The sequence below is a fragment of the Grampus griseus genome (assembly GCF_964374135.1).
Source record: "Grampus griseus genome assembly, chromosome: 15".
NCBI lineage: Eukaryota > Metazoa > Chordata > Mammalia > Artiodactyla > Delphinidae > Grampus > Grampus griseus.
Genome location: NC_139009.1, coordinates 6,414,394 through 6,431,292, shown reverse-complemented (window position 1 = coordinate 6,431,292; position 16,899 = coordinate 6,414,394). Strand labels below are relative to the sequence as shown.

Genomic DNA, 16,899 nt, shown 5'->3' with positions numbered 1-16,899 from the left:
GGCGCGCGTGGCTACCCTGCCCTCGGGGAGCCTACCTGCCCTCTGGCCATTGTCGCCTGTCAGTTCCCCAGGCGGAAACCAACCCCGAAAGGAGAGCGATTTGGCGCTGCCACCAGATCCAGCATCACCCACCCCGCGAAGGTGGGTTCAGTTTGAGCGAGTCGCAAGCACTTCCAAGGGGCTCGTTCATCACGCAGCCCTCTCTTGTTAAGTAAAATTAGGCAAGCATTTGTCCAGCGTTTTGACCTCAAAGAGAAACTAACGACGTGTGCTAAAGACAGTAAGGCCGACTATCCAGGAAGGACAACGATGGTGGGCTTTGGCAGTAGGGGAGATTAGGCTAAACCCTAAATACAAGAAAGAAAAGGGATTTATAGCCAAGGAGCAGGGTGAGGGGTCAGGTGAATGTAAAAGTACTAAGAGGCGGGGTAAATCTTTGCTAAACTGCCCTGACAGAGTTCCTCCTGAAGGCAGGGCAGGGTGACATCAGGATGCGGAATTTGAGCAGCTACCCAGGGGGATCAGACCAAGAGGGAGGGATTTTTGCTAAACCGACTCGGCGAGATTCTTGCTACAACTGGGCTGAAGGGGCCAAGGACAGGACCCAAGGTGGGGGGGGTGCTTAGAGAGAAGACAGAAGAGCCTGGCGCAGGTTTGCTCAAGCACTTTAATGAAGTGTGACAGCTGTGATAAAATCGAGCCAGAAGGGTGTCCTGAAACAACTGAGCTTAAGGTGAAAACCAGAAGGGGAGCAGTGTGTTAGAATAGCTGCCGTTTCCGTGGCTTGGACGTAGGGTGTTGGGGGGGAGAGTGGCTGGAGCTGGAGAGGCAGGTAGGGCGATACAGAGCAGGACCCCGTCTTCAGGCTGGATTTCCCTGGCTTCAGCTAGAATCAACTGGGAGCTTTAAGAATGTGCTGATAAAGGACCACCACTCTAGACCAACTAACAACACTTCTGATGGTAGGTCGTGGGCATCAGTACATTTTTAATGCTCCCCAGGTGATTCCAATATGCAGCCAGGGTAGAGAACCCCTGTTAGGCCAAGTTAAGGTGTTTGGATTTCATCCTAATTAATCACAGTAAAGAAGCCCTGAAGGATTTTCAGCAGGGAGGCTTTCAGCAGATCTGTTACTTTAGGAATCAGCTATAGGGAGAGGAGGGAGGGAGGCTGGGGCAGGAACCAGAGGGGAAAAGATGACTTGGACTCCGAGCCACAGTGGCGATGAGACGAGGACAGATTCAAGAGCAATTTAGAATCCTTAACTGAAATCAGCTACCTCAGGGAGAGGGGCTAGCAGAAAGGGCTTGCCATTTTTGCTGTGTATAACCTGCGTGGTAAAGATATCACAAGTGGGTAGGTTTTTTTGTAACTTAAAAATGTTTTAACATCTATCATAACACACTCTTATATGACACTTATAAAAGGTGTCCCTTAGGCCTTTGGTTTGGGCCAAAGACAAAGTAGGGTATCTTATAGAAATAAATATTTGGTTTCAAGTAAAAATTCAGATTCAGGCACTGAAGTGTGTCACCAAAGCACAGGGAAGGACTAAGCAATGTCAGTGCAAATTAGTGACTGTGGCTGACCGATGGCTTTAGCTTGACAGTGAGGGTAACAGCTCTTTAGCTGCCCCTTCCCGTGCTTGTTCCCACCCCCTCTGCTGAGGGAGCAGCCAGACCCTTCACTGAAGTAGAGGCCAAAGCCGCCCTGGGCAGTTGACCTCCTCCCCCAGCACCCGGCACCCGACAATCCTGTGTCCAGTTACTTGCAAGTCTGAACTGCTCGTACTTGGAAGAAAATGGATTAATGATTAAGTTATACAGTAAATGATTCAACACACATGACGAACCCTTGAACCTGAGTCATAAAAATTATATTTTGAATATCTCTGAATTGAATGTATACATACAAAGAAAATATTGAATCTCAAAAGTCCCAATTTTACAGACATATAAATTAAGGAATTTGTCAAGAATAATGGGAGGGAAGAAATAGAAAAAGGGCTTAAAACTTTAAGTGATAATATGTAATTATTAATTCAAATTCAGAAAATGGATACGAAAATTCAAACCATCACTCATTTCCTTCCTGAAAACGGACAATAATACATTCTGTTTCAGCTGCTATGAGCAGATCTTAAAGGTTTCTTCAGTGGGGGCTGCATACAACCCCAGAAGCAGAATCAGTAACGGCAGTTAATTTAGCAGTGCTAGAATAATGGACAATGAGTTGGTAATTTAGCAGTATTCAAATAGGTGCTGCAATAAAGGCCATTTGCCATCAAAAGTAAACAGGCTACCCCAGAGAAATTAATGTATTTTATTTTAAGTAACAGAAGTAGAGTCAAGCATTACAAAAAAGTTTAACATCTACAGAGACATGAGGTTATTAGTGAACTGGCGTGAGGGCCTCATATAGTCTCTGGGCTGCCAGTTCCACCATTTCTCGGAGGGACTCATCATCTTCACTTCCTTCCTCACATTCTACAGTCTGAAAGCGAGAGCACAGACATGCCTTTCAATGGAAGTGTCTAGAATTATTATATGGAAGATAAACTAATGCTCTTTAAGGACAATCGTTTCCCATAGGGGTGGGGGGCCTTGATTATTAAGAGCCAGAATCACTGCACACCTGTGGGTCTGCACCTGGATGCAGAGACATTCCCGAGAGCACGATGACTTTGTTAGAGATTAACTTTGGAAAAAAAAAAGAATAAAGGGAAAGTCAAGTGAACTATGTTTACTTCAAAGCCCATGTTTGGATCTAGTAAATAATACTCCAAGGAATCTAGTCTGTGCAACACAAATTACTTAGCAAGCAATGGATGTGGTCATCTAATCCACATTTGGTATTAAATTTGGTTTAGATTCACTAATCATCTTTCAGTTACTCCTCAACTACAAAACACTATGCTGTTTAAAACAATTTTTATCACACAGTAAATATCCCTCATGTAAAAATTTAGGAAAGAAAAAAAAATACCCTTAATTCTATGACCTAATGATAAATCACTGTTAACATTTCAGTGCATAACCTTCTAGACTTCTGGCTATACATGTGTATTTCTTCAAAACAAAAATGGGATAATTCAGCACATTGACTATCTTGTAACTCCTCCCCACTCAATAATGTATAGGTGGACAACTCTGCACCTGAATAAATCGTTTCTAGTGGCTGTATAGGTAGTATTCCATGTATAAGGGTACATCATACACATTATTTATTCAGTTATTTTATTAGATCCTACTCTTGGAAATTTAGGTCTCTTGCAGTTTTGCTAATCAATACTAAAATAGACATCCTTGTATATATATATCTTTGCTCACTTGCCTAATTATTTTCTTTGTTAAATCCTGCAAGTGGAATTGTGGATAAAGGTATTTACTTTTTGAAGGCTTTTGATGCAGATCACCAAACCGCCCTGCAGAAAGAACACACCACCTAACGTACAACCTTCTCCCTGTCCTATGTGGCACTGGAAAATAACTGTTTCCCTCTTCTTTCACCATCTCTGGGTCATATCACTGTTTAATCTGTGCCAGTATAAGCTCAAAACAGTGATATTTCATACTTTCAATTTGTATTTCCTTTAATTATTAGTGGATCTGATCTGAACATTTGTTTCATATGTTTACTGGCTCTCTATATGTCTTCTCTAGTGAATTACTTGTTTATGTTCTTAGCTTATTTTTCTATCAAGGTAAAATAAACGTAGTGTTTTCTCAAAAGAATATACAGAAGAAACCCCAAACATGTTACTTGTTTAGTAGATGAACTGCTGTAATCTTCAAAAACAACCCCGCAAGGAAGATGATACTTATTCATTTATGCTTGTGAAATAATTATAAAAGGTCTGCTGGTGCGGTGGGCGTGGGCCTCACGCTCTCAAGTTCTATTGTTTGGAAAAGCCACTTGCATCTTGCTGCAAACAGAAGAGCAGCTTCTCTGAAAGTCTGGAATCAACTGGATGCCAAAGTAGAGAAATGCTGAGGTGGATTAAGGCTTTCCATTATGAAAATGGAAAACAGTGGAGTAATAAAGACAAGGGAAATGTGTAATATGTAGCAAGTGGAAAAACGCTTATGACAGAGAAATAAAAAGGATGTAAAACCTGACATATGATAGCGTAAACACAATCTATTAAAAATGTAGGAAAAAAACTGGAAGAAAACGCCAAAATGCAAAAGTAAACTGCAAAATAGATGATTTTTGCTTTCACTTTATCTCCCAAGTGTCTTAAAATGTAGGAATGAACAGCTACACACCCGTGTCTCCAAGTTTATGTTAGCAGTTTTTCCATCCACTGTGACGCTAAGGATAGAACCATCTTTTACACTAACACAGTCTTCTCCAAATATGTCCCTTAAGACAAACAAAGATGCAGTATTAGGGGAAAATGCTTTACAAATATATAAAGTACAATTTTATATATTTGGGGAGAAATAATATTGAAGATAGGCCCTAGTTCTGAAGTAGAATACTGACTGTATCTACCCCTGAGATGTACTTCTTAATTATTTATTTTCACATACTTTGTTCATTTTATAATACAGGTGAAATACACAGCTATCGTTCATTAAGAATGCTCCATTCAGCAGGCATTGCACTAGGCACTTTATATACATTATCTTAACCTATATTAATTTTGGTAAGGAGCCCTTTTCACCCAGACCTGGGACTGCTATAGCCACAGGGTTGGAAACCAACCAACACAGAACCCGCTGCCTTTTTACTAGCAATGGAAATCAGCGCTCCTGCACCGGTGCCTGCTTTTTAGTTTGTATGACAGGGATGCTTTTTAAAATCAAAATGACAACACCAAGAACACTTCTGAAGATGTGTGACGGCTTCTGTAGGCAAAGTCACCATTTAAAGCCTAGCATTCATTTTTTAAAAGCCACGAAATGGCTGCTTTAAAAGATTATCAGTGTGGAATTTTGAGGAAAGGAAGGAACAGAAGTGTTAACATAAAAATCTCCAAACATGCAGAGCACCTCAAAACGTCTAGTTAAGTAACTTTCAATTTCAAAACAGAAGCATTGGGACTTCCCTGGTGGTGCAGTGATTAAGAATCCGCCTGCCCAAAAAAAAAAAAAAAAAAAAATCCTTCTGCCAATGCAGGGGACACGGGTTCAAACCCTGGTCTGGGAAGATCCCACATGCCGTGGAGCAACTAAGCCCGTGCACCACAATTATTGAGCCTGTGCTCTAGAGCCCACGAGCCACAACTACTGAGCCTGTGCTCTAGAGCCCGCATGCCACAACTACTGAGGCACACGCGCCTAGAGCCCGTGCTCCACAACAAGAGAAGCCACCGCAAAGAGAAGCCTGCATGCTGCAACGAAGAGTAGCCCCCACTTGCTGCAACTAGAGAAAAGCCCGCGTGCAGCAACAAAGACCCGATGCAGCCAAAAATAAATAAAAAATAAAAAATTTAAAAATGGAAGCATTTATTCAACAAGTATTTGAGAGATCTGCTATATGTTCAAGGCACTGTGCTAGATGCTGAAATCATAAAACTAAATTCAATCTTTTTATGTTTCCTTTTTGGGGTACAATACATAAGCTTAAGTTGTAGTTGTCCACTAAGAAAGTTTTTTTAAAAAATAAATTTATTTATCATTTGTTTTTGGCTGCGTTGGGTCTTCGTTGCTGCGTGCGGGCTTTCTCTAGTTGCGGTGAGCAGGGGCTACTCTTCATTGCAGCGCACGGGCTTCTCATTGCGGTGGCTTCTCTTGTTGAAGAGCACGGGCTCTAGGCGCCTGGGCTTCAATAGTTGTGGCACATGGGCTTAGTTGCTCCTCGGCAAGGGGAATCTTCCCGGACCAGGGCTCGAACCCATGTCCCCTGCATTGGCAGGCGTATTCTTAACCACTGTGCCACCAGGGAAGTCCCAAGAAACAGTTTTATATGATTATTTTATTTGGAAAAAAACCATTCTGAAATCAGGCTTAACAAGTACCGGAGGAAAGGGGAAAGACCTAATATTTGGCATGTAAGAAAAATGAGTTTAAAGGTAATTCATAGTTTACAGATTTACTGGGAAGAGTCTAAAAAACATTCTTAACGTGGAATTCACATTTAAGGGGAAGTAAGTACGTATAATAATTCTTAAAGGTATAGTAACACTAGGTTAAGATTTTAGCACATGTCCTTGATAACAGTGCTTTATTCAGCTACTCCAGCCACGGGAAAGCATCCTGAGGCTCTATATTAAGTGAAACGTATTTCACAGGGAAGTGGCTGACCAAGCAGGTCACATGCTCTCAGAACTGGCTAGAGTGTGTAGCTAGAAGGAAGTGGTTCAAACTGCTTCACTGATAGAAACAGAGGCACCCAGACCAGTTAAGTGACCTTGTCTGACCCCACCCCCGGCACCCTGTTGAGCGGTAACGTATGCAACACTTACTGGAGCATGATCTCCAACCTCTTGCTATAAACGTGCATTTCTAATTTTTTAGAAACCTTCTGTACTGCACCTGGGGAGAAAAGCAACAGAGGGTTCAATTTCCAAATTCCTGTTTAGAATAATTTCCAAATCAATAATTAGAATGTAGCTGCTGAGAAACCAAAGTGGTTAATTGTCGAATCCTTCAAGTGACAATGTATACAGAGCATCTACCTGCTGAGGCAAATTGATATTTTCATCACTTTATTTCATGTTCTTGTTAAGGAACCACAAGTGTATTTAAGATTATTTAAAAATTTATTTCCAATGTTTCTCCGTCTTTTCCATATTTATGAGCAGAAGTGAGTGAAATTAGAACTCCAAGAGGTCTAGGAGCACATCCATCCTCAGAGACCTCTGAAGTTTTTGTTTTATCTAAAATATTAAGTAAATTTAGCAATTCTACTACATATAATGCACTTACAGTAGTTTTAATAAAATATTTAAAATAACTTGCCAGTTAGATTACTTAGCTTTTCCCCTAAAACAAAGTAATCTGACAGTTCAGGAAGATGAGCCATACTTGATCTGAAGTTTCAATATTGCCTGGGGAATATCACTAAGTACCTCCCAGTTCATCACCAGCAACAAAACAGTGAATTAACTGGTAGTTTCTCAAAAAGTTAAACAGCGAGTTAACATACGACCCAATAATTTTACTCCATAGACCCAAGAGAAATGAAAACATGTCTGTACAGAAACTTGTACATGAAGGTTTATAGCAAGATTATTCACAATAGCCAAACAGTAGAAACAATCCAAATGTTCATCATCAAATGAATGGATAAACCAGATGTGCTCTATCTACACAATGGAAGATTATTCGGCCATAAAAAGGAATGAAGTACTGATTCATGCTATGACATGGATTAACTTTTTTTTTTTTAAAGTCTTTATGCTTGTTGTTTATGTAGTTGAATTCAGCCACACAATTCTATATTTTTACAATCCCCCGGGCATGAAAAGCTCACTGGCTGTTCATTAGTAAATTCAAATGTCATAGTTTCAGGTTTTAACCTTAGAGTGTCAATAAAAACACAACACATGGCCAGGAGAGGTTGTTTATGAAAGACATGGATGAACCTTGAAAACATTATGCTAAGTCAAAGAAACCAGACGCAAAAGACTACCTTTTGTAGGATTCCATTTATATGAAATGTCCAGAATAGGTAAATCCAGAGAGACAGAAGTAGGTTAGTGGTTGCCTTGAGTTGGGGAGAGTGGGGAGTGTGGGGAGTTATAGCTAAAAGATACACAATGTTACTTTTTGGAGTAATGTGTATGTTCTCAAGTTGACTGTGATGAATCTACTCTACGTGGAAAAGAGCCAAGTTGTCATTTCTCCTAAATTGTTCTATAGTTCAGACCATAGTCACTCTAATTTTAAATTCATCGGTTTTAATTGAATATACAAGTAACTAAATGCCAGCCAAGAAAACGATATAATAAAACTTTTATACTTTAATTATAATCAATTCTGTTAAGTATTAAGCAATTAGCTGACATGTAAAAACAATCTCATAAAACACATTATTAAAAAGCAAACATCTAAGCTATGAAATTGTCTATTAAAAGAAATTTTCCAGGGCTTCCCTGGTGGCGCAGTGGTTGAGCGTCCGCCTGCCGATGCAGGGGACGCGGGTTCGTGCCCCGGTCCGGGAAGATCCCACATGCCGCGGAGCGGCTGGGCCCGTGAGCCATGGCCGCTGAGCCTGCGCGTCCGGAACCTGTGCTCCGCAATGGGAGAGGCCACAACAGTGAGAGGCCCACGTACAGCAAAAAAAAAAAAAAAAAAAAAAAAAAAAAAAATTTCTCAAAGTGTGTGTATATATTTATTACTAATGTTTATGACAAACTCCTCAGATACATGAGATTATACTAAATGTGAAGTCATACACTCGTACACATACATGTATCTGCCCTTAGGTCTATGTGTCAAAACAGGGCACAGCCATGCTGAAAACAGGTACAGTGTGAAACAGAAGAATGTAAAGGGATATAAGGACATTAAAGAATACATTTGGAAAACGTATAAGATTTCTCATGTGTCCTCAGTGAGAACAGGGGGACTATATATAAATGGAAGTTGGAGCTAAACACACACACAGATACAGATATAATTGTATTTCCAGAATCTGGACCAAAGTGTCAGCAGGCTAAGAAACGAAAAGGGAGCAAATGTCAAAAGGGAGCAAATATCAAAGAAGAATCAGAGTGTTTCACAGAAGTGAGTGTTTCTAGAATAGAGCTGGCCAACTTTTTCCGTACATGGCCAGATCGTATCTTAAGCTTTGTGGACCACATGGTCTCTGCTGCAACTACTCAACCCTGCGGTGGTAGCTCAGACAGCAGCATTAGATGGCATATAAACAAATGGGGCTGGCTGTTTCTTTCTTTCTTTTTTTAAAACATTTTGGCCATGACATGCGGCATGTGGGATCTTAGTTTCTTGACCAGGGATCGAACCTGTGACCCCTGCGGGTGGAAGCACGGAGTCTTAACCACTGGACTGCCAGGGAAGTCCCATAGCTGTGTTTCAATAAAACTTTATTTACAAAAATCAGGTGGAGGACTGGATTTGGCTCAGGGGCCATAGCTGCTGACTCTGCTCTAACATGTTAAAATATCAAATTTGGATAGGATACAGCCAATTAGTTTAAATGATAAATATACAGAATGAACACCCTCAACTTTGAAGACAGGGTATGTGCTAGTCCTTGTGATACTTTTTCATCTTCTGAAGGAGCAAGTACTACTAATTAAACCCCTGTTTAATAACTTAGCCCCACGGGGGACAACTTTCCATACTGATGTATCATATTCACACCTCGGGTCACTGTCTTATCTCTTTAAAATTCACCTTGTCTGTTTCCTTTCTCACGCTCCACATTTAATCTTTCAGGAAATACTGCTGGCTTTACTTTCTCCAGAATCCAACCACTTTCTGCTACCTACACCACCTCCACCCTGGCCTGAGCCTCTATCTCCCACCTGCATGACCACAAAAGCTCCTCACTGGAACCTGTCAGCTTTCATACTTGCCCTCCTAACAATCTCCTCTCAATAAACACCAGAGTAATTAAAAAACCCTACAATGTAACCCATTTCACTCTGACTACAAGTCCAGAGCCTTAAAACGGCCGACAAAGCCCTACGCATCTGTGCCCACTCCAAACCCGATCAAGCTGCCCAGCCCTCATTAGAGCGTCAGCTCCTACAGGGCCAGCATCTGTTTGCTTTGTTCATGGATGTACCCTAAGCACCTAGAATAATACCCACTAAATAGCAGGTACTCAGTAAGCATCTGTCAAATGACTGTTAAAAGAAAAAAGGGGGGCTTCCCTGGTGACGCAGTGGTTGAGAGTCCGCCTGCCGATGCAGGGGACACGGGTTCGTGCCCCGGTCCGGGAAGGTCCCACACGCCGCGGAGCGGCTGGGCCCGTGAGACATGGCCGCTGAGCCTGCGCGTCCGGAGCCTGTGCTCCGCAACGGGAGAGGCCACAACAGTGAGAGGCCCGCGTACAGCAAAAAAAAAGAAAAGAAAATAAGGAAGCACCTCATTACCCAGAAGAGTATAAAATTCCACTCTCGATACGCCACAAAGTGGGGAGAAACCAGGCAATATGAGGCAGCCAGTTAGCTTTTACAGTCACTCATGGAAAATGCCTGTTCTGACTTCTCAGCAATGAACCTCTCCCGAAATGCCCAGAGGCTTAACTTAGTGAACTAATGTTTTTATAATTAGTTTAAGATGGATCACTAATAGCAGGATGATTATTTTTAGTTCCACTAGTGCAGATCAGAGTAAAGGTATATTTTCACTTTGGACCAGAGCGCTAAGAGAAATACCCAAGATAAAGTCAAACCAAGCAACGATAGCTCATGTATTCCTTCCTGTACAACAGACATTAAATATTTGGTGATTATCTGTTAAACCACAGCACCTTTTCGGTTTTTCAGCACAATCATTAGGTGGAGTCTTCATTGGAACAGCAGATGACATCCTGACAACAGAGCTGACAATCTCACACCAACACGCGCTGGGTCCCCTCTTCTGCCACCCAGTGCGGAAATGGGCTTAGAGGAGCTCAGGTGCTTAACATCCCCGAAGACCACACAACATCCTAACTGGCCTTGGAAAAGTGTCATTTTTGCATAGAAATTTCATTTTTCAGTAAAGTATAAATATCTGACTTCATTTTACAAAAGAGTTATCAGAATTTAATGAACAGAAAGCAACCTTGGAGGTTAAAACACAATTCAGTTCAGAAGCGTTCGATTCCAAGTGAACGAGACCATGCTACGAAGCGAAGGGGCCATGTTCTTGGAGAGCTGGGTGTCAGCGTGGGGAGGTGGGCCGGCTCATGTGCTCCAGCCTTGATCTCTCCCTCCTGGTCTCTGCACTTAATCCTGTCCCCCACTTCGCTGCTCCTAACTTTGCACCACGAATTAGTTATGACCTTGGTAAAAGGTCCTCTTTCCCACCTAGCCCCCCATTTTTATATTTTTACCAACTAAGATATGAAAAATGTAAAATAATAACAGAAAACCGACAACTGCCTTTAAAACTGTTCTGGCATGAATGTACTTGTACCCCCGGGTGAAGACTGTGAGACTGAACATCATGTGAGAATCCAAGGTGTGACGTTCTTCTGTGGCTTGTAGGAATGCACAGCTCCATCTCTTATGTTACAGGCACACAGGGGCATCCATTACCCACTAATTGATTCAACTAAAATGATCAAATAGTGTCCAAATTGTAATTTTACAATGACTATTATTCAAATTCAAAAACTTACCAGTAACTTAGATGAATAATTTAGATTTGTCTAGGCATTTATTAGTTTCATGTTATAGATGTGACCAATTACAAGCAGATGGATTATGAAGTGGTTACCCAAGCTTTCTTTCTCCTGAAATCAAAGAACTAACTATTTGCTTACTTATAAAAAAAATTTTAAGAAACAAAAATATTCTATCAGAGACCTGTTGCCATGTGAGGCTTCCTGGAATACTTCAAGGGTGGCTTCTTCCCACAGGAACACAAAGGGCTACCGTATATGTGCACCGTAATGTGTTACACTGAATTATGTATAAAACAAAATCAAACTATAAAGAAATGACACAAAAATATTTTCATTGGTGTTTTCTTTGATTGAAAATTGCTTCTTAGAAAAGGAAAGAAAGTTACTGCAAAATTGTCCCATGTGGAAATTCCATTCTATTCAACAAGTTTTATTCAACACAAATATAGCAGCATATTTTCCTATTAGACATTCTGGCTCAATTCAGCAATATTTTGGAATTTCTGATTAAATTGTTTCTAAGAGGACCGTTACTAAGAGATTCTTATCTTCGTGTTAACTGCAGCCACGTTTTTATAGCATGAACGAAGACTCAGGACAAAGAGTAAAATATTAGTAATACACATTGTTATGCATGTATCATATCTTAAAAGTTACAGGGATGAAAAAATCAGGATATTTTAAGTTCTTTAGGACTCTTGTTTTCTGCTTTTTATGTCAAAGAACCATGGGAGAAATGAAAGAAGTGATAAAAATGAAGTAATTCTGTACCTTTCCTTATTTTCGGGTTTGACTGGACTTCTAATATCACGGTTGTTACTGTATCTGCATACATATCATTGGAAGGGTTTGCCAGCCACTGAAAAGCAAGAGGCAGAATTAGGGAGGTACAACCCAGCCAACCCCCAAAACTGCAATCACTACCACCCATCCACGGACTATACGTGTGGGATTATTGCTTCTAGCATTTCACTGAAATCAACTGTTTTCTCAAATTGATTAGCATTACTAATTAATTTCAGTAAACCCTTTGTTTATTGAAATTAATTAGTAATGCTGGAATTCTCTAATTTTTTTTTTTTAAACAACACTAAAATGTACGGAGCATGTCCTTTGTGGCAAGTGTCTTATATGCATTATCTCATTTAACTCTCACATCTTCATCATAAAGGAGTAAACTGACTCAAAAGTAACTTACGCAAGATAACATAAGCAGTAATTAATTGCTGGTTCTGTGACTCAAACTCAAATTCCTAGTCACTATATTTTAGTAGCACAGACAGTAATATTTTTAAAGTTTTACTTTTGTTTCTCACATAAAGCCTAAGATCCCCTGACACTGTGCCATGTGCCCGCTGCTCTAAGAAAGTTTTCCATGTCCACCAGGTTAGGGTGAGACCAGATGAATTACTTCAGGAATGAGTAACCCCCTTCTTTTAATTCTCTCTCCAAAGAGTACTTTTACGAGCAACACGAGTCACCTGAAAAACTTCCTCTAAGATCTTCTTTGATCTGTTAATTCTAGGGAATAAAAAATGCATTCTCTAATACTATTTGGTAGCAAGAACCAAACTAATGTCTCTAACAACCTTTCCCCTTTCTCAGATAACACTTTATATATTATTGTATGTAACTTCATGTTATAGATAACTATTCCTCTTGATAATTTCTCCAGTTACCTTTAGCCTTATAAATCAAATTCAGACTTAAATCAGTGAACTGCAGTGGAACCAGAGCTGACAGATCTTTTTCTGTTTTAAAAAATAATATGTATGACAGAATAGTTGACCATATAGCTGGGAAATTTACATTCAACCTTGAGGCAGAGCAACAAAGTATCTCCCTGTATCACTCAGTTCCAGGATTCACTTTGAAAGTCCTTCTTTAAACTTAACGGATGCTAATCTATTAAAATCAACCATCAAAGTCATTTGGTGTCTGGGTTCTAAATTGTACCAGTATGGATTTAAAATTCTAACAGTGGCAACCACATTTACCTAAATTAATGATTTCTAGCCTTTGTGGATTTGGGTCATTTTAATGTTGCTTATTTGAATCTTCAGAATTCCACTCTCTTAAGAAGTGTTGCATGACAAGTTTGTTTGCTTTAAAGTAACAGAATTATATTTTTATCTTGATAATTTTAAGACCTTTTGACATAACAGAAGACACCTGTGGTACCACAAAATCTGTTAAGACTCACTCAGATGAGAGACCTCTGCTCATTTCACATACTAAATATTGTCTTAATTTATTATTAGTTTCCATGCTACTGTAACTATATAGAAAATGCTTAGTTATGTTATATTTAATGTTGATCTTAGAAAGAAAAATATACACATATATATTTTCCAACAATTTTTTTCCTGACTGAGAAGAACCCAATTTTCTCTACATTTACATGTGAACTCAAAACTTTTTTCCCCTTCTTGTTTAGGTAAATGATCTTACTTCTAATACCACCATTCCTGGTTCCTGTATTACAGTAATATTTTTGAACACTTTCAAAGCAGGTTTTTCTTGAATTTCTAATTCTTCTACATCACCTGAAAAAAAGAAGTTGTAAGATGTATATAAGTTTTTTTGGGGGTGGCAATATAAGGGTGGGGAGTGGGAGGTACAGACTACTGGGTGTAAGACAGGCTCAAGGATGTAGTGTACAACACAGGGAATACAGCCAATATTTTGTGATAACTGTAAATGGAAAGTGACCTTTCAAAATTGTATATAAATAAAAATTTTTTGAGAAAGCCAGCATAAAAAATTTTTTAAAATAATCTTCTAGAGTATAATTATTCATTTGTTTATAGAGACAGCTGAAATAAGGTGATACACAATGAAAAAAATTTAATAACTTGTGTATAGGCAGATTTTAAGTAGCAAAGTTTTTTTTTTTTTGCGGTACGTGGGCCTCTCTCTGTTGTGGCCTCTCCCGTTGCGGAGCACAGGCTACAGACGCGCAGGCTCCGCGGCATGTGGGATCTTCCCGGACCGGGGCACGAACCCATGTCCCCTGCATCGGCAGGTGTACTCTCAACCACTGCGCCACCAGGGAAGCCCAAGTAGCAAAGTTTTATATTAATTGCTTATAGCAACTAAAAGATCTCAACATGTATTATAAATATTCATATAACTAGATAGGATTTACCTTGGACATTAAACATCTTATCAGTTGCAAACTTTGGTGACTGTCAAACACCTATGTTTGTACAACGGATTTAGTGACTAGCATCTTAAAATTTAACACGAACCTCATCAACTACATCACTTCTACCATCTGTCTTCATAAGTTTAAAGGTTCTACAAGGAAATTCCGTTGTCTAAGACAAGGCTTTTCTGGTCTTCCCAGTAGTAACTTCTTAGTTAAGGATTAATTCAGATGTATTTTATTAACTTCCTGTGTTATAACCTATAATTCTAACATGGGGTTCTGAAGTAAAAAAAGATACATTCTACTGTTTTATTTTATGGCAGTACTTCACTGTATGAATTACAAACAGCATATTCATAGAAAGCGTAACTTTGTGATCTGAAGTGTTCTTGCTTATCAGAGAGAGCCCACGCCTTTTAACTTAACTCTTCACCTCTCATGATGTTAATACACAAAAATCTCTAATTCAAAATGGTCTAATATAGAAACAGAATAGGTTTACTTTTTACTGGCCTTTGGCCAGTGGTCATGCACTCTTATATAACGTGCTGTAAGGGTTTGTACTGATGGAACCAGAAAAATTATTTTCACTGAACAAAGAAAAGAAATTATGATAAATTCTAGGTATAGTAGTTAAAGTAGATTTTAAACACAAAAAGCAAAGACTACTGACAATTTTAGAATTTTAAGTGGATCATAATAAGAGGTATTATGAGATTTAAAAATTGTTTATCAGTGTATATTCAAAATTTTCACCTGGAGGTGGTAATAACATGACCAAGTAAAGTACAAAGAAAATTTGTGCAATTCTGACACAAATACCAAAATTAACATCCTTTCCTAGATATATAATTATCTTACTCAAAACCAGAAAACAGTTAAGTGACTGTCAACAAATATACACACCTGTCAATTTCTGTAGCTGGTAATAAAGCAAATTAAAAGGACCAGTATATGGAATGGCTTGGGTCTGCTTTACAGTGCTCATGGCCAAGTCAGTATAATCTGGAGAGGAAATTAGAATAAATATACTTTAGGAAACAACACTAGTCTCACAAAATACAATTTGCAAACACATACCAGGAGTCAAGAGAAGAGAAGTAAAAGGAAAGTATGTGAGAACATGCTTGTCAAGCTAACAAAGTGCTCCACAGTTGGTTCCCATCCTACACTCCTCCCCCCCCGCCCACCCTGGCCAACAGTTAGCTTGTACTTCAGCCATAAGAAGGCACTCTCATTCTCCAAGACACATCTGGTCCCTAACATCTCCAAGCCAGTAAGCCAGCTGTCCTCTGCCATCTCTTCTGGTTAGCTAACCTTCACCACCTGGCAAGAGAGCTACCTGGTATGCAATGCTTTTCCCAACCCTTCTAGGCCCATTCTCTCCTTACATGTTATCTTACACTTCTGTATGTCCCGGGTCAATACTGTGATTAGCTCTTCACAGGATGGTTTCTCTCAACAGACAGTTTCTCAAGGGCTGGGACTGTGCTTCTTAGTACCTCTCTAGTCCTCCAGCACTTAGCACAATGCCTGGCATACAGTAAGACCTCGACAACTGTTAATGGAACAAGTTATATTCTACTGTGTGATAGTCTGAAAGCTGACAGTTGGCTTATCTCACAGTTGAACACCTAAACACTGCTGCTATTTCTTATTCCTTGATAAAGCACTTTTAATTTATTAGTGCCATATAAATAAAATTGAGCACAGTTATTTACTTGAAGATAATATCGTAGTTACTGCAAAAGTAATGACAGCTTAGCATTTACACGTGCATAAAACACAGGCTCAGCAAGCAACTTAACACTACAGGTCATAAAAACCAAAAAAGCCTGTGTGGGGAGTCCACAATTACTTCAGGAAATAAAAGTAGCAGTATTCCATGGAGAAAGGTAGAAGACAGGCTTCAGAAGGCAGTAGTCAATCTGTCTTACAGGGGAACTTATGTTTCCAATTAAGAAAATGTTATTTAAATATTGTAATAGTTCAAGGAAGATTTTTTTTCAAATGAAGCTATAACTAGATTATTAAGTTTCAACTATTTATACTTCGTTATTTGGCTGTTACTTAAGATTTGGCCACAGGGTAAGAGAAGTTTTTGAAGATTTTCTTTAAATGCTAAAATCAAATTACATTTGACATTTAATAGTATACTTACTAGAGAGGTCACAAGGAGAAAGTATGTGATAATTAAAGTTTCTTTTAACAAGTATTCCTGAGACCCGCTGGCCCTGTTCTGGTTTTTTGTCTGCTAAAAAGCCCATGACCTATTAAAAAGAAAAAAAAAACCAAAACAATTTGAAGAGAACAGAATCTTGTAAAATGAAATTAATTATTCAGGGACTCAATCATGACCATTTGAACCATGAAAACAACCCATGAATCTGAACATGAAAAATATAAAATGTTATATACCTCTACGACCAGGGCAGTAACAAGGTTACCAAGAGACCAAAGGCAAGACTCACGGGGGCAGACCTGGCAAGAAT

General features: G+C 39.4%; 1 protein-coding gene across 1 annotated transcript in view; it reads right to left on the bottom strand.

Moving 5' to 3' along the window:
• Positions 1-2,307: 2,307 nt before the first annotated feature.
• The window catches only part of CPSF3 (cleavage and polyadenylation specific factor 3), a 43,365-nt gene continuing 28,773 nt past the window's right edge, over positions 2,308-16,899 (bottom strand). Inside the window, exons 12-18 of the mRNA XM_082672643.1 lie at positions 16,569-16,677; positions 15,314-15,412; positions 13,708-13,802; positions 12,028-12,115; positions 6,413-6,482; positions 4,269-4,365; positions 2,308-2,493 (exon numbers count right to left, since the gene is read on the bottom strand). Of these exons, the coding sequence (XP_082528769.1) occupies positions 2,392-2,493; positions 4,269-4,365; positions 6,413-6,482; positions 12,028-12,115; positions 13,708-13,802; positions 15,314-15,412; positions 16,569-16,677 (660 nt within the window). The 3' untranslated portion in view covers positions 2,308-2,391. The remainder of the gene's footprint in view (positions 2,494-4,268; positions 4,366-6,412; positions 6,483-12,027; positions 12,116-13,707; positions 13,803-15,313; positions 15,413-16,568; positions 16,678-16,899) is intronic.